At 42.6% G+C, this 17,165-nt stretch overlaps 1 protein-coding gene across 2 annotated transcripts in view; it reads left to right on the top strand.

Moving 5' to 3' along the window:
- Positions 1-584: 584 nt before the first annotated feature.
- The window catches only part of LOC139564982 (phosphatidylinositol-3,5-bisphosphate 3-phosphatase MTMR14-like), a 45,002-nt gene continuing 28,421 nt past the window's right edge, over positions 585-17,165 (top strand). The window contains exons 1-5 of one of the 2 annotated variants that reach the window (XM_071384944.1): positions 585-1,469; positions 11,387-11,535; positions 12,779-12,887; positions 13,729-13,804; positions 17,052-17,115. In XM_071384944.1, the coding sequence (XP_071241045.1) occupies positions 1,329-1,469; positions 11,387-11,535; positions 12,779-12,887; positions 13,729-13,804; positions 17,052-17,115 (539 nt within the window). In that variant the 5' untranslated portion in view covers positions 585-1,328. The remainder of the gene's footprint in view (positions 1,470-11,386; positions 11,536-12,778; positions 12,888-13,728; positions 13,805-17,051; positions 17,116-17,165) is intronic. The other variant, XM_071384952.1, reaches the window with a different exon arrangement.

Raw genomic sequence — 17,165 nt, 5'->3', positions numbered from 1 at the left:
GCGTCTGCAAAATGTATATAGGTTCAGAAATTTTGTGAAATAGCACAATTACAAATAGAAATTAAACTGGATGGACATCGGAAATAGAGGAAGGCCAGGACTAAAAACAAACAAAATATAACTATTGTAAAATAGATTGTGTCTGTAAAATGTGTATAGTATGTATAAATTGAAGGTAAAAGCCTAAGTGTTATTGTTTATTAGTTTACTCCAATTGAGCGAGGGATGGTAGGGTTTGCGGGAATAATAAAGGTATATTCTAAAAAAAGTCTGTATATGTATGTATGTATGCATATATGTATGTGTATGTAAGTATATATATGTGTATATGTATGAATGTTTATGTATATATGTATATGGGTATGTGTATGTGTGTTTGTTTTTAGAAAGATATACTTACCCCCAAAAATTATGGGGGATTGGAAATGATGCAGACAATTACGCTGATGAAAGCAAAAAATATCACACTTTATTGCAAATCTGTGGTTTATGTAAGAAAGTCCCACTTTAATTGACAATTGGCTGTTAATTAATGAGCGTTTAAGAATTGAGTGCCTTACGTCATTATCAGGGGGCGATGGTGGTCACGTGCTGGTTTCAACTTCCTGTTTACCACTTGTTTCTTGAGACAGATCACGGATTTCAACACTTGCACATTCGTGTGATTTTGATCGAGAACAACAAATACGCGTTTGAATCCCTGCAGCTACGGAATTAATCGTTTAGGAAACGTTCATATTTTTTGTCATCTTTGCCTAGCGGAAATGAAGACGTGACATTGAGGAAACGCGTGACTAGGCCAGGAGTCCTTGAGATTTCCTGAGGCAGGCCCCCGGACTACATGATTGAAGCTCGTAACGTTAGTATTACTCTGTCAACACCAAACATACGCGTGATGAGGGTAAGGACTACAAACAAGTCCGCTGGGTGATTGTTTGCATTACATTTTAAAGGCTAACTTTTGGTAATGTGGTGGTTTTATCTTGGAGCGTGGATACGTTCTAAAATGAGCTAAGTTAACTAGATAAAGTTAGCTAACGTTAGTCAACCAAATCCACCTCCTCCGGCTTAGTTAGCCACGTTAGCTACAGCGTTCTTGCCTGGCCAGTTTTGCCTGGAAAGTTTAGCTAGACGTCCTTGTTTGTAGAGGGTTCCAACCCGGCGGTGCCCTGCATTCAGGGAATATACCCGGCCCCGGCCCCTTCAAGCGGGCAGTCAGAAATAAACTGGCTGGGAAGGGATGGCCTGGTGGCTCTTCCCGTTCCCAATGTGCTGCGGTGTTTGAGGGCGGACGAGTTCGGATAGAGCCCAAGGTGGGTCGCGGCACGATGATGGCTGCATCCCCGTCTGTGTCTGGCAGCCTAACGGCCTCCGGACTAACGTTGTCCGGCAGAAAGAGCGAAGAAATAGCGGATTTGATAGATTTGTTTTCGAAGACACAGTACAGAGCGAAAGAAGTCTCCCGACGGGTAAGTTAGAGGTCCTCAACATGCATATTTTTGTATTATCATAATTTCTGCATGTCATATGATAGCCCAGCTTTAGCTATGTATTTTCCCAGAGATGGTGTACCATTAACTCTCGATCACGACTCTCCATTCAAATTGCATTACACAAGTCGTTGAACGAAGGCATCTTCTGTAGTGGGGAGTTTTTGTTAAGATCCCTGACTCTCGGTCTAAACATTAACATATGTTTCATATCTGCGTGAAATAATTTTAACAATACAAAATATTTTAATTGATGCACACCTTGATAGGGTTAGGGTCGGTGTACCCACACAGCCATGCTGTGCCTTAAAGTATTCATACCCCTGGACTTACTCCATACTTTGTTGTGTTACAGCCTTAATTCACAATTGATTAAAATATTTTTTTCTCACCCATCTACACACAATACCCCATAATGACAAAGTGAAAACATGTTTTTAGAAATCTAGAAATCAAATGTATTAAAATTAAATACAGAAATATCTAATTTACATATTCCCATCCCTGAGTCAATACATGTTTGAATCAGCTTTGGCAGCGATTTACAGCTGTGAGTCTTTCTGGGTAAGTCTCGAAGCGCTTTCCACACCTGGATTGTGCAACATTAGCCCATTATTCTTTAAAAAATTCTTCCAGCTCTGTCAAATTGATTGTTGAGCATTATTAGGCAATCATTTTCAAGTCTTGCAATCGGTTTTCAAGCAGATTTAAGTCAAAACTGTAACTCGGCTACTCAGAAATATTCCCTCTCTTTTTGGTAGGCAACTCCAGTGTATATATGGCTATGTGTTTTAGGTAATTGTCCTGCTGGAAGATGAATTCCCAGTGTCCCGGTGGAAAGCAGACAGAACCAGGTTTTCCTATAGGATTTTTTCTGTGCTTAGCTCCATTCCTTTTCTTTCCTTATTCTAAAAATACTCCACAGTTCTTACTGATTTTCAAGCATACCCATAACATGATGCAGCCACCACCATGCTTGAAATAATGGAGAGTGATAATCAGTAATATGTTTGGAGCAAATCCAATTCAACACAATGTTTTGTATTCAGGATAGTGAATTACTTTGCCACATTTCTTGCAGTATTACTTTAGTGCCTTGTTGCAAACAGGATCCATGTTTTGCAATATTTTTTTATTCTGTTCAGGCTTCCTTTTCACTCTGTCAATTAGGTTAGTATTGTGGAGTAACTACAGTGTTGATCCGTCTTCAGTTTTCTCCCATCACAGCCATTAAACTCTAATTGTTCTAGTCATCATTGGCCTCATGGTGAAATCCCGGAGCGGTTTCCTTCCTCCCCATCAACTGAGTTAGGAAGGACGCCTGTATCTTCGTAGTGACTGAATTGATACACCATCCAAAGTGGAATTAATAATACCTTCACCATGCTCAAAGGGATATTCACGGTCTGCTTTTCAAAAACATTTGACCCATCTATTAATAGGTGCCCTTCTTTGCAAGGCATTGGAAAACCTCCCTGGTCTTTGTGGTTGAATGTGTGTTTGAAATTCACTGCTTGACTGAGGGACCTTACATATAATTGTATGTGTGGGGTACAGAGATGAGGTAGTCCTTCAAAAATCATGTTAAACTCCCCATCAAACAGTGCACACAGAGTGATTCCATTAGGGCTGTCCCCCCCCCCCCCCCTCAGTCAACCCAAAAAATATTGGTTGACAGAGTTGTCTGTTCTTTCGACCAATCGATTGGTAGAAATTTTAAATGTGTATTTTTTTTCCGTATCTAGACACACCGTACATATGCAACTATATATGCATTGAGCTTGTTTGATGAAATAGGACACAACTGACTCAAGATGCAAATTTTTGTGGAACGGTTTCATTTAATATATAGTAACGTCTTCGTATCTTAATATGATTGTCATGTGGTTCATGAAAATTCTATCTAAATGAAAATGATACAAACCTAAAAAGTAACTTCTATTGCCATTGCCGACTATGTAAAAATAGCATATAATGCCTGCAAATAAAAACATTGCAGCCTGCAGGTAGAGAATATCCTGTTTTAAAGTTCATATCCTATCACATTGGCTACGCATGGCCTGTCTGCAACGAAATTGAAACATTAGATCAACACATTTTTGTCTGACCCAAAGCGCATACCAGGAAACTTGCAACATTGTATAAAATATCCTGGATCCTCAGTTTCCCATGCCAGTGAGCTCTGGACAGACACAGCTGTAGGCTTTTTATGTAAAGGATAAGAAGTAATCAGGTAGGCCTATTTTTATGACGTTTCCACTGGATCATAGCATGACATTTTTCCCTTTCACGCTGAGTGGTTATCGAAAGCGAGAGAGCTGAATTTTTTCTCTCCAAATGCACTGAGGAACTATTGTCATTATCAATGGATGTAAAAACAGACTTTGTTTGCTTGCTGTTTGAGGTGAAGAAAACATTACTTTGAGAAACTCCACAGCTCATCAGTGGTGGTCCGTCAAACCAATCAGAAATACTCTCAGATCCCCAAATGGGCAAATTTGTGACCCGCCACCTCGATTCGGGCTTATGAAATTGTGTTTTTTACATTGGATAAAAGTAGAGACTCAGTGCTACAAAATTGTATATCATACACTTCAGCTGATGTTCTGAAAGAGCTGCAAAATCTGGATCCCTACAAGTCAGCTGGGCTAGACAATCTGGACCCTCTCTTTCTAAAATTTTCCGCTGCAATTGTTGCAACCCCTATTACTAGCCTGTTCAACCTCTATTTCGTATCGTCTGAGATCCCCAAAGATTGGATAGCTGTCGCGGTTACCCCCCATTTCAAAGAGGGTGACACTGTAGACCCAAACTGTTATAGACCTATATCCATCCTGACCTGCCTTTCTAAAATCTTCGAAAGCTAAGTTAACAAACAGATCACTGACCATTTCGAATCCCATCGTACCTTCTCCACTATACACTTAGGTTGGAGTCATCAAAACTCGTTTTTCAACCACTCCACAAACTTCTTGTAAACAAACTAGTTTTGGCAAGTCGGTTAGGACATCTACTTTGCAAGTCGGAAAAATTATTTTTGTCAATTGTTTACTGACAGATTATTTAACTTATAACTCACTGTATCACAATTCCAGTGGGTCAGAAGTTTCCATACACTAAGTTTACTGTGCCTTTAAACAGCTTGAAAAATTCCAGAAAATGATGTCATGGCTTTAGAAGCTTCTGATAGGCTGATTGACATCATTTCAGTCAATTGGAGGTGTATCTGTGGATGTATTTCAAGGCCTACCTTCAACCTCCGTGCCTCTTTGCTCAACATCATGGCTGATTTTTATTTTTTATTTTCCCAAGACTTCAGAAAAAAATAGTAGACCTCCACAAGTCTGGTTCATCCTTGGGAGCAATTTCCAAATGCCTGAAGGTACCATGTTCATCTGTACAAACAACAGTACGCAAGTATAAACACCATGGGACCATGCAGCCGCCCTACAGCTCAGGAAGGAGACGCGTTCTGTCTCCTAGAGATTAACGTACTTTGGAGCGAAAAGTGGTAATCAATCCCAGAACAACAGCAAAAGACCTTGTGAAGATGCTGGAGGAAACAGGTACAAAAGTATCTATATCCACAGTAAAACGAGTCCTATATCGACATAACCTGAAAGGCCGTACAGCAAGGAAGAAGCCACTGCTCCAAAACCGTCATAAAAAAGCCAGACAATGGTTTGCAACTGCACATGGGGACAAAGATCGTACTTTTTGGAAGAATGTCCTCTGATCTGATGAAACAAAAAAAGCACTGTTTGGCCATGATGACCATCGTTATGTTTGGAGGAAATAGGGAGAAGCTTGAAAGCCGAAGAACACCATCCCAACCGTGAAGCACAGGGGTGGCAGCATCATGTTGCGGGAGTGCTTTGCTGCAGGAGGGACTGTGCACTTCACAAAATAGATGGCATCATGGAGGAGGAATATTATGTGGATATATTAAAGCAACATCTCAAGACATCAGTCAGGAAGTTAAAGATTGGTTGCAAATGGGTCTTCCAAATGGACAACGACCCCAAGCATACTTCCAAAGTTGTGGCAAAATGGCTTAAGGACAGCAAAGTCAAGGTATGGGAGTAGCCATCACAAAGCCCTGACCTCAATCCCATAGAAAATTTGTGGGCAGAACTACACCAGCTCTGTCAGGAGGAATAGGCCAAAATTCACCCAACTTATTGTGGGAAGCTTGTGGAAGGCTACCTGACACGTTTGTCCCAAGTTAAATCCACCTCTACGCAGATGACACCATTCTATATACATCTGGCCTTTCTTTGGACACTGTGCTAACAAACCTCCAAACGAGCTTCAACACCATGCACTCCTTCCGTGGCCTCCAACTGTGTTTAAATGCTAGTAAAACTAAGTGCATGCTCTTCAACCGATTGCTACCCGCACCCTCCCGCCTGACTAGCATCACTACTCTGGATGGTTCTGACTTATGTGGACAACTACAAATACCTAGGTGTCTGGTTAGGCTGTAAACTCTCCTTCCAGACTCACATTAAGCATCTCCAATCCAAAATTACATCTAGAATCGGCTTCCTATTTCGCAACAAAGCCTCCTTCACTCATGCTGCCAAACACCCTTGTTTAACTGACTATTTTACCGATCCTTGACTTCGGCGTTGTCATTTACAAAATAGCCTCCAACACTCTACTCAACAAACTGGATGCAGTCTATCACAGTGCCATCTGTTTTGTCACCAAAGCCCCGTATACTACCCACAACTGTGACTGGTATGCTCTCGTTGGCTGGCCCTCACTACATATTCGTCGCCAAACCCACTGGGTCCAGGTCATCTATAAGTCTTTGCTTGGTTAAGCCCTGTCTTATCTCAGTTTACTGGTCACCAGAGCAACACGTGCTCCAGCAGGTATATTTCACTGGTCATCCCTAAATCCAACACTTCCTTTGGCCGCCTTTCCTTCCAGGTCTCTGCTGCCAATGACTGGAACGAATTGCAAAAATCACTGAAGCTGGAGACTTATATCTCCCTCTCTAACTTTAAGCTCCAGCTGTCAGAGCAGCTTAACGATCACTGTACCTGTACACAGCCAATCTGTAAATAGCACACCCAACACCTCATCCCCATATTGTTATTTATCTTTTTGCTCTTTTGCACCCCAGTATCTCTACTTGCACATCCATTGTTAATGCTAAATTGTAATTATTTCACCTCTATTGCCTTAACTCCCTACTCTTCTACATTTGCACACACTGTACATGGATTTTTCTATTGTGTTATTGACTGTACGTTTGTTTGTTAATCTGTTTTGTTGCACTGCTTTGCTTTATCTTGGCTAGGTCGCAGTTGTAAATGAGAACTTGTTTTCAACTGGCCAACCTGGTTAAATAAAGGTGAAAAAAAAAAAAGTTGAGGAACAATGGAAAAGGTAATTTTCCTTTGAAAGTTGATTAACTTGTATTCCCACTTTTGAGAGATTGTCCCTTGAATGTTTTGGTACACCTACTGGAGTGCTCGTTCACACCCTCTTAAACCCCACCCATATCTTTACAGTAAGGATAAATTCCAGGTAAAAATACACTGTCAAGTCCTTGGCATCAAATTTTATTGGTCACATACAAGTGTTTAGCAGATGTTATTGCGGGTGTAGCGAAATGCTTGTGTTTCTAGCTCCGACACTGCAGTAATATCTAACAAGTAATTTTTTTACAACATATACACACGTCTAAGTAATGGAATTAAGAATATATACAGTTATGGATGAGCAATGTCAGAGCGGCATAGACTAAGATACAGTATATTCATATGAGATGATTAATGCAAAGCGTGATTTCAAGTCTATGTATATAGGCAGCAGCCTCTAATGTGCTAGTGTTGGCTATTTAACAGTCTGATGGCCTTGAGAGACGCTTTTTCAGTCTCTCGGTCCCAGCTTTGGTGCACCTGTACTGATGATAGTGGGGTGAAAAGGCAGTGGCTTGGGTGGTTGTTGTCCTTGATGATCTTTTTGGCCTTCCTGTGACATCGGGTGCTGTAGGTGTCCCGGAGGGCAGGTTGTTTGCCCCCGGTGATGCGTTGGGCGGACTGCACCACCCTCTGGAGAGCCCTGCAGTTGCGGGTGGTGCATTTGCCATAGCAGGCGGTGATACAGCCCGACACAATGCTCTCAATTGTGCATCTGTAAAAGTTTGAGGGTTTTAGGTGCCAAGCCAAATTTATTCAGCCTCCTGAGGTTGAAGAGTCGCTGTTTCCCCTTCACCACACTGTCTGTGTGAGTAGACTATTTCAGTTTGTCAGTGATGTGTACACCGAGAAACTTGAAGCTTTCGACCTTCTCTACTGCAGTCCCGTCTGTGGATAGGGAGGTGCTCCCTCTGTTTCCTGAAGTCCACGATCATCTCCTTTGTTTTGTTGAAGTTGAGTGAGAGGTTATTTTCCTGGCACCACACTCCGAGCCCTCACCACCTCCCTGTAGGCTGCCTCGTCATTGTTGGTTATCAAGCCTACAACTGTTATCGTCTGTAAACTTGATGATTAGGTTGGAGGCGTGCTTGGCCACACAGTCATGGTGAACAGGGAGTTACAGGAGTTGACTGAGCACGCACCCTTGTGGGGCTCCGGAGTTGAGGATCAGCGAAGTGGAGTGATTGTTTCCTACCTTCACCACCTGGGGGCGGCCGTCAGGAAGTCTAGAACCCAGTTGCACAGGGTGGGGTTCAGACCCAGGGCCTCAAGCTTAATGATGCGCTTGGAGGGTACTATGGTGTTGAATGCTGAGCTATAGTCGATGAACAGCATTCTTACATAGGTATTCCTCTTGTCCAGGTGGGATAGGGCAGTGTGTATTTGATTGTGAGGTATTCTAGGTTGGGTGAACAAAAGGACGAGTTCCTGTATGTTATCACAATCCCACCATGATTTGTTACTAATGAAACATACACCCCCGCCCTTCTTCTTCCCGGAGAGATATTTATATATCTGCGCGATGAACTGAGAACCCAACTGGCTGGACCGACTCAGACAGTATACCCCTAGAGAGCCATGTTTCCGTGAAACAGAGTATGTTACAATCCCCGATTTCTCTCTGGAAAGAAACCCTCGCCCTGAGATCGTCAACTTTATTATCCATAGACTGAACATTAGCGAGTAATATACTCAGAAGTGGTGGGTGGTGTGCGCGCCTCCTCAGTCAGACTATAAGACCACTCCGAGTACCTCTCCTACGCCGGCGGTGTTTTGGGTCGGCCTCTGGAATAATTTAATTTGCCTTAGTGGGTGTGAACAAAGGATCTGTTTGGGGGAAGTCATATTCCTGGTCGTAGTGCTGGTGAGATACCGCCGCTCTGATATCCAATAGTTCTTCCAGGCTGTATGTAATAACCCCAAACATTTTCTGGGCTAATAATGTGCCAGAAATAATACACAAAAAAACTAAATGCTGCTAAGTTTTCTAAGAGCTAGAAGCACGGCAGCCCTCTGTCGGCACCATTTTTACACAATATCATAATCTAATTTTTAAAGTGTTCAGGTAAAATATTTTATAATTATTAGATGCTTACTCAGACACTTAATGGGTCATGTGAAAGAAATGGTATAACCACCCCTCAGTCACATCTACAGTTGTCGGAAGTTTACATACACCTTAGCCAAATAGATTTAAACTCCGTTTTTCACAATTCCTGATATTTAATCCCAGTAAAAATCTCCGGTCTTAGGTCAGTTAGGATCACCACTTTATTTTAAGAATGTGAAATGTCAGAATAATAGAGAGAATGATTTATTTCAGCTTTTATTTCTTTCATCACATTCCCAGTGGGTCAGAAGTTTACATACACTCAATTAGTATTTGGTAGCATTGCCTTTAAATTGTTTAACTTGGGTCAAATGTTTCGGGTAGCCTTCCACAAGCTTCCCACAATAAGTTGGTTGAATTTTGGTCCATTCCACCTGACAGAGCTGGTGTAACTGAGTCAGGTTTGTAGGCCTCCTTGCTCGCACACACTTTTTCAGTTCTGCCCACAAATTTGCTATAGGATTGAGGTCAGGGCTTTGTGATGGCTACTCCAATACCTTGACTTTGTTGTCCTTAAGCCATTTTGCCACAACTTTGGAAGTAAGCTTGGGGTCATTGTCCATTTGGAAGACCCATTTGCGACCAATCTTTAACTTCCTGACTGATGTCTTGATGTTGCTTCAATATATCCACATAATTTTCCTACCTTATGATGCCATCTATTTTGTGAAGTGCACAGTCTCTCCTGCAGCAAAGCACCCCCACAACATGATGCTGCCACCCCTGTGCTTCACGGTTGGGATGGTGTTCTTCAGCTTGCAATCCTCCCCCTATTTCTTCCAAACGTAACGATGGTCATTATGGCCAAACAGTTCTATTTTTGTTTCATCAGACCAGAGGACATTTCTCTAAAAAGTACGATCTTTATCCCCATGTGCAGTTGCAAACCATAGTCTGGCTTTTTTTATGGCGGTTTTGGAGCAGTGGCTTCTTCCTTGCTGAGCGGCCTGTCAGGTTATGTCGATATTGAACTCGGTTTACTGTGCATATTGATACTTTTGTACCTGTTTCCTCCAGCATCTTCCTTCCTCCAGCATCTTTCTTTGCTGTTGTTCTGGGATTGATTTGCACTTTTCGCACCCAAGTACGTTCATCTCTAGGAGACAGAACGCGTCTCCTTCCTGAGCTGTATGACTGCTGCGTGGTCCCATGGTGTTTATGCTTGCGTACTGTTGTTTGTACAGATGAACGTGGTACCTTCAGGCGTTTGGAAATTTCTCCCAAGGATGAACCAGACTTGTGGAGGTCTACCATTTTTTCCCCTTCTGATTTTGGTGATATATGTAATGGAGAATTATTAGACACTAACAATCAAACACAAACAATTCACACAATTAATTTATGAAACATGAATGTGCACAAATTGGTGTGAGAGTGTATTCTGGAGAGAGACTTGCATTGTGCATCTTAGCCACACTCTCCTTCTTGGACCGTGCCATCCCCGCGGCCTCCACATTGTTTAGTTTCGGCCTCCGCAATAGATTAGTTCGATGAGATGGCGCGAATAAAACGGGTGTCTCTGCTTGACTAAAGAAAATCTTGGTCGACAAACAGCCTATCGACCAAAGAATCGACCAGTCAACTAATTGGGGTTAGCCCTTGAGGCCATACAAGTTATGTGACTTGTTAAGCACATTTTTACTCCTGAACTTATTTAGGCTTGATATAACAAAGGGGTTGAATACTTATTGACTTGAGACATTGCATCTTTTCATTTATAATAAAAAAAAAAATGACAATAATTCCACCTTGACATTATGCGGTATTGTGTGTAGGCCATTGACAAATCTCAAATTGATTACATTTTAAATTCAGGCTGTAATATAACAATGTGGGGAAAAATCAAAGGGTGTGAATACTTTCTGAAGGCATTGTGTGTCCATGTTACAGCGCTTGTTTCCATGAGAGAAACAATTTTATTTTTAATTTGAAGCTAGACCTATACATTGTTGGTTTACAATGTCTCCTTTGACAATATAGACACAGGCTACACAATGAAGTAATGGGTCTGGGATAATGACAAAACAGTCATCTTATTGGTTCATTTTCTTAAAAGTGATATTTCATATGTCATTAGATGAAATGACCAAACGAGCAGTAGGAAATCTTAAAAATTGCAACTTTTTTTTTTTTTTTGTGTATACAGTTTCTTATTAATGTCACCGCACTCTTGACAGAAACCATGGGGGATGGAAATAAAATGTTGGACATGGGACAAAAAACATACGTGGACTTGTCCTTGTTTGTGTCCACATGATTTAGATACACGTCCTGTTTTTCCCTTCTTTCCCGGGCGGAAATTTTGACTAACAGACTAACAATAACCACTTTGGTATATTTGTGCCTTACAGGTCGAGACGATAGAGAAGCGTTGCTTGGAACTCTTCGGTCGAGACTACAAGTACAGCGTCATCCACAACACCAACGGCGAGGTGTGTGGCCACTACCCACAGCAGATAGTCTTCCTGGAGTATGAAAGCACTGAGCTCCATAAAGACAGGTACCTACAACCTACGTTACCTTAACAAGGTCATCACTGAGGCTGTGTCAGAAGATATTAGGCCTGCTAGATGTCCAATCCGTGCTTCTTCTGTACTTGTTTCCTCCACTCCTCTCAAAGCTCATTGGAGGAGGAGGTCCAAGGGAGGGACCATGATCCTCTTTTCCAATGCGCTTTGAAAGCAATGGAGGAAACAAGCAAGGATTTGACAGTTAATCAAGGCCACTTAGTAACTAATTACACTGTTGTTTATTTGTGCCTTCCATAGTCCACTGCACATATTCACACAGTCTGAGTAAGAGTGTTTATCTAAGCCCCTAGGATCAGGTCCCCCTGTCCATATAGCCCGAATCAATTCATGATGATCTAAAAAGCAAAACTGATCCTAGATCAGTCCTTCTACTCTGAGATGCTTTGTGAATATGGGCTGTTATTGGACAGAAAAACTAAACGGGTTTAATATAGTTCAGTCCACATCGTCACGAGTCATGATTCATGACACAGAGGGGGTTTAAAATGACATGCCCATTTTCATGTCCGAGGTCATATGTATTGTGTGAATCAACAGGAAACATTATGGGAATGTTCTATTTTGGTACGTGTTTGGGAAATAGAATATGTGCTTTTGACCTATGAGCAGAGCAGCGCAACACTAATAAGATCCACACAGTGAAGAAGATGTCTCGACGTTCTAAAATGTGCTCGTCAGGCAAGATGACGATGTTTATGGGGAGAATGCCCTCCCTTCAGGCATTATGATTCCGGATGTGTGTCGGTGCCCTGCTCCGTAGTTTCCCTCTACGCAAATTCACAATTTAGGGAAATCAGCCACTCAATAATTCATAAAAACACCCCATAACGTTTTCACCCAACCGTAATATCTGGAGCAAACGCGTTACTTTTAGTTGAGCGGCTTCACTGCAAGTGGATTGTGTTTTTAAAAATGTGAAGAAATAGGGAGTAGGATGCCATTTAGGATTCTACATCTTGAGTTGTAACGTCCTCCTCCTCCATTCACCCACCCCTGCACTGCCTGCTTTTCTAATTATGATGGTAACGAGTTCATAGTAACAACAAGGCACCTCTGGGGTTTGTGGTAATATGGCCAATATACCACAGCTAAGGACTGTATCCATTGCTATATTGAGGATTATGATCCATATATTGCTTTGTTATAATAGAGCCATGATGATATATTGCTGATCCATTTATGATGATCCATATATTGCTGGTGTGTCCCCAGATTTGAGAGCACGGTCCAGATCACCAAGCTGCAGGACCTGGTGAACCGCAGCAAGATGGCCCGCTGCCGAGGGAGGTTCGTCTGCCCAGTCATCCTCTACAATGGCAAAGTACAACTTTGAGATATATTTCTTTTTATGTTTATGTATTTCTTTTTCTATGTCTCGCCTTCATTTCACCAGGAAGTTAGTCCCTTTTGCGGTCTGGAGACCTCAGCCCGGTTTGAATACTTTTTCAAATGCACCCTTCTTTCCTCCATCCCTTGGGGTAATCACTGATCTGGTCAGACATAATTAGTGAAGTCAATGCAGTGGAATGCTTGCCAACACTAGCCTAATCCTGTCATGTCAGATCAGTGATTGCTTCGAGGAAGGAGGTATTTTTAAGAGCATTTGAACAGGGCTCTCAAGTCACCTCTAGCCGGCTAGGCACATTCCTTTCTGAGATCTTTCATTTATAAAAGTGTAATTTGTAGTTAATAGCTTTTTAATGCCATACTTTCAGGCAGTAATTTAGATAGAGTTCAAATGCTGTCTTTACTTCACTTATTTTAACAGCTAGGCTTGTTACTGCTTTGCTATTAGCCTACTATGGCTATTACAACCACGTTTGTCATTTGTAATTAAGGAGGGGGGGGAAAGCTTCTCTTGAAACTTTGCCTTTCTAGTTTGGAACTGTTTTAGCCTGGGCTGCTGTATGTTCCCTTTCTGTTTGTGATCTGTCACAATGTTTAAATATGGCCTCTCCCTTTGATTTTCTGCAAATCTTTGAAAACCTGTTGAGCATTGTTTTTAAATACTACTTGCCTTTTGAGCAAAGAAGTGAACGTGTCAAAAACAATAATAAGAGGGACTTGATTGACTGGTTTATAGACTATTGAGATGAGGAGTATGCTAACGTTACTGTGTGTGTGTGTGTCTAATACTTATCCTGTGTTGTCTTCCATTGCAGCATATTTGTCGGTCGTCCACTTTGGCTGGCTGGGGGGAGCTATACGGACGCACCGGCTACAACTACATCTTCTCCGGTGAGACAGACAAAAAAGGACATTTTGTTAGCAAGGGAGTCTAGTTCAGGGCCGTATTCACAAAGCGTCTCAGAGTAGGTCTAGGATCCGTTTTTCCCCTTTTGATTTATGTTTAATTAGATTACATGGACAGGGGAACTTGATCCTAGACCAGCACTCTTCGGGGGGGGGGGGTTGGGGAGGTTTTTGGGTGGACTGCGGGGGGGGTCTTGGATAGTTGAGTGTCTTCACTGCAAGTGGATTGTGTGTTAAAATTCAATAAGGAATAGGGGGCCTCCTGAGTGGCGCAGCGGTCTAAGGTGCTTGAGACGTCACTACAGACCCGGGTTTGATCCCAGGCTGTGTCACAGCCTGCCGTAATCGGGAGACGCATGAGGCGGCGCACAATTGGCCCAGCGCCATCCGAGTTAGGGGAGGGTTTGCCCGGCTGGGATGTCCTTGACCCATTGCGCTCTAGTGACTCCTGTAGGCGTGCCGGGTGCCTCGACGCTAGCTTCGGTTACCTGTTGTACGGTGTTTCCTTCGACACATTGGTGTGTCTGGCTTTACGGGTAAGCGAGCAGTGTGTCAAGAAGCAGTGCGGCTTGGCAGGGTCATGTTTCGGGGGACGCGTGGTTCTCGACCTTCGCCTCTCCCGAGTCCGTACGGGAGTTGCAGCGGCGTGTCTAGGCTTTATCTACCAATTTGGATAATATGAAATTGAGGAGAAAAAGGAGTAAAAGTTATAAAAAAATATACATTTTAGGAATAGGATGCCATTTAGAACTCGGTTTACATCTTGAGTTGTAACATCCTCGTCCTCCTCCATTGTTCTCCTCCCCTGCTCCAGGGGTGCTGCCTGTACTGCGGTTGGCCCTGTACCGCTGGCTTCCAGCCTATTATACTGCATACGACTGTTATTAGCATTGCCTGTTAACAAAATTGGGCAATGTTTATATGACCCCCTTACAAACAGGCCAGTTATTGCCACATTCTTGCCTGCAAAGGCCTTTTATACCTACCGTGCGCATGCCGGTGACGACTGGTCGTAGTGGTGTGCAGATGTGGGTGGGCGTCTATTTGAGTAATTGTATTAATTCGTTCAGGCCAGTCCTAAGAAACATTAAGACTAATAAAATAATAGAATAGCATATTTTTTGTTCAATTACATCCTAATTAAATAAATAGTTCATTATTTTTTTCATTAAACCGACAACACATACCTGCCTCAGTCAACACATATATATACAGTATATTATAGTAAGAATATAACAGAATAAAATACAAATAATTTTTCCCCCATACAACTGGTGTCACATTAACATGTGGAGCCGCTGTCATAAAAAAGTAATATTTTTAAACAGAGCCCAAGCCCGTGTTTTTTTTAAGTTCACGTTTCATCTCTTTCCTACCTTCACTCCACTTTGTTAAGGAGCAGCCGTATGGTGTTAAATTGGGATTATCTTCATCATGATACCGACAGAAAATAACAGCCATCCTATTTTAAAAGCATGTGAGTCTCGTGCTCATATTTCACAACCTCCGCGCCCTTTTTGGAGTTGCCTGTACCCCATGGAGCAAAATTATAGGCCTACACTTGAATTGTAGGCTACATTATTGCATGCTAAATGTTTCTGATCTGTGATAGCTGTGCGAATGAATAGATGAGCTATACCACCTCCCACTTATTTGCCCAGCCAGAAACCAATTAACCAAATAGCCTATACGGATGGAGAGTCAGTGAAAGGACAGGCTTTTGATCGGGAGTAGGGCTAGGCTACTATGTGACTGAATAGCAAAAATAATCCACTTGTTAAACTACGTGTATAACTTGCTGGCTAAAGGTTCTAGTAAATGAGCCAACTAGAAAAGATGATCACTAGCAGCCCAAACCTCAATTTCACGAACATTTCCCCAGCCTAATTGTAGCCTAATCCCAATATCCAAATGGAGCTTTGGTGAAAACAAATTGATCAAGAGGAGTCCCCACGTGTGTTTTAAAGCAACACGACGGCGCTGTCCTAATCAAAATGTGGTCCTCAAATGATCGTCTAGTTGACCGCGCGCGCCGTCGGTGCGTGCTTAGTGGTGGGCTAATCGAAGAGATGTGTGAAGTGACATGCCACGCAAAGTTTAGCCGGGAGGACGGTTAGCGGCCGGGCGCTGCCGAGCAACCGTCAAGAACGTAATGCTCGTCAGTTGATCTATCACACCTCTGGGAACTCTGGAATGATGAACTCTGTTCCACAATCAAACAGTGCTGCTATATTTCCACTTGCGATGGCTGCCGTCGATTCCCCAAGACAGTTTTTAGACATTTGGCTTAGTTCAGTAGTTGTTAGTCATATTGTGGTTTTGTCAGTAGTGCCATAGGGCCCCATTCATTCAGAAATAGATCTAAAACACCTTACAAACACTTCCGATTCAACTCCTATGAGAGAAGTATCCTCAAGTGTGTCCTCATTGAATCCACTTTTACACGGAACCCAAACCGGCTGCGCACATGCGCCATTGCACATTAAATTTATTTTGTCCCCCTACACCAAACGCGATCATGACACGCAGGTTAAAATATCAAAACAAACTCTGAACCAACGACATTAATTTGGGGACAGGTCGAAAAGCATTAAACATGTATGGCAATTTAGCTAGTTGGCTTGCACTTGCTAGCTAATTTGTCCTATTTAGCTAGCTTGCTGTTGCTAGCTAATTTGTCCTGGGATATAAACATTGAGTTGTTATTTTACCTGAAATGCACAAGGTCCTCTACTCCGACAATTAATCCACACACAAAATGGTCAACCGAATCGTTTCTAGTCATCTCTCCTCCTTCCAGGCTTTTTCATCTTTGAACTTATATGGTGATTGGTATCTACACTTTCATAGTATTACCACAACAACCGGCAAAACAGTTCGTCTTTCAATCACCCACGTGGGTATAACCAATGAGATGGCACGTGGGTACCTGCCTCTATAAACAATGAGGAGATGGGAGAGGCAGGACTTGCAGCGCGATCTGCGTCAGAAATAGGAATTACTTATATTTTAGCCCTTGGCAACGCAGACGCTCGTTGGCGCTCGTTGGCGCTCGCGAGCGGTGTGGGTGCAATAATTGAATAACATGGATTTCTACATTTATTTTGCAACGCTCGCGCAAGCGACGTGTCTGGTCTGGTCAGCATGTAAGAATTATATGGTAGTGACGCATCTCATTCTCTCGTTCGCTCTCCCTCCCTTTCTCTCATTCGCTTTCTCTCTCCCCCTCTAGGGGGTACTGATGACACGTGGGGGGCAGAGTCCGAGCCAGAGGTTCCAGAGGACGACAGTGTGAGGTTGGTGTCTTGTCACGTGGTCCCGTGACGTGTGTTTGTTTTCCTTGCCT

This window comes from Salvelinus alpinus, chromosome 2, assembly GCF_045679555.1.
Source record: "Salvelinus alpinus chromosome 2, SLU_Salpinus.1, whole genome shotgun sequence".
Lineage (NCBI taxonomy): Eukaryota > Metazoa > Chordata > Actinopteri > Salmoniformes > Salmonidae > Salvelinus > Salvelinus alpinus.
This window is presented reverse-complemented; position numbering and strand designations above follow the sequence as displayed.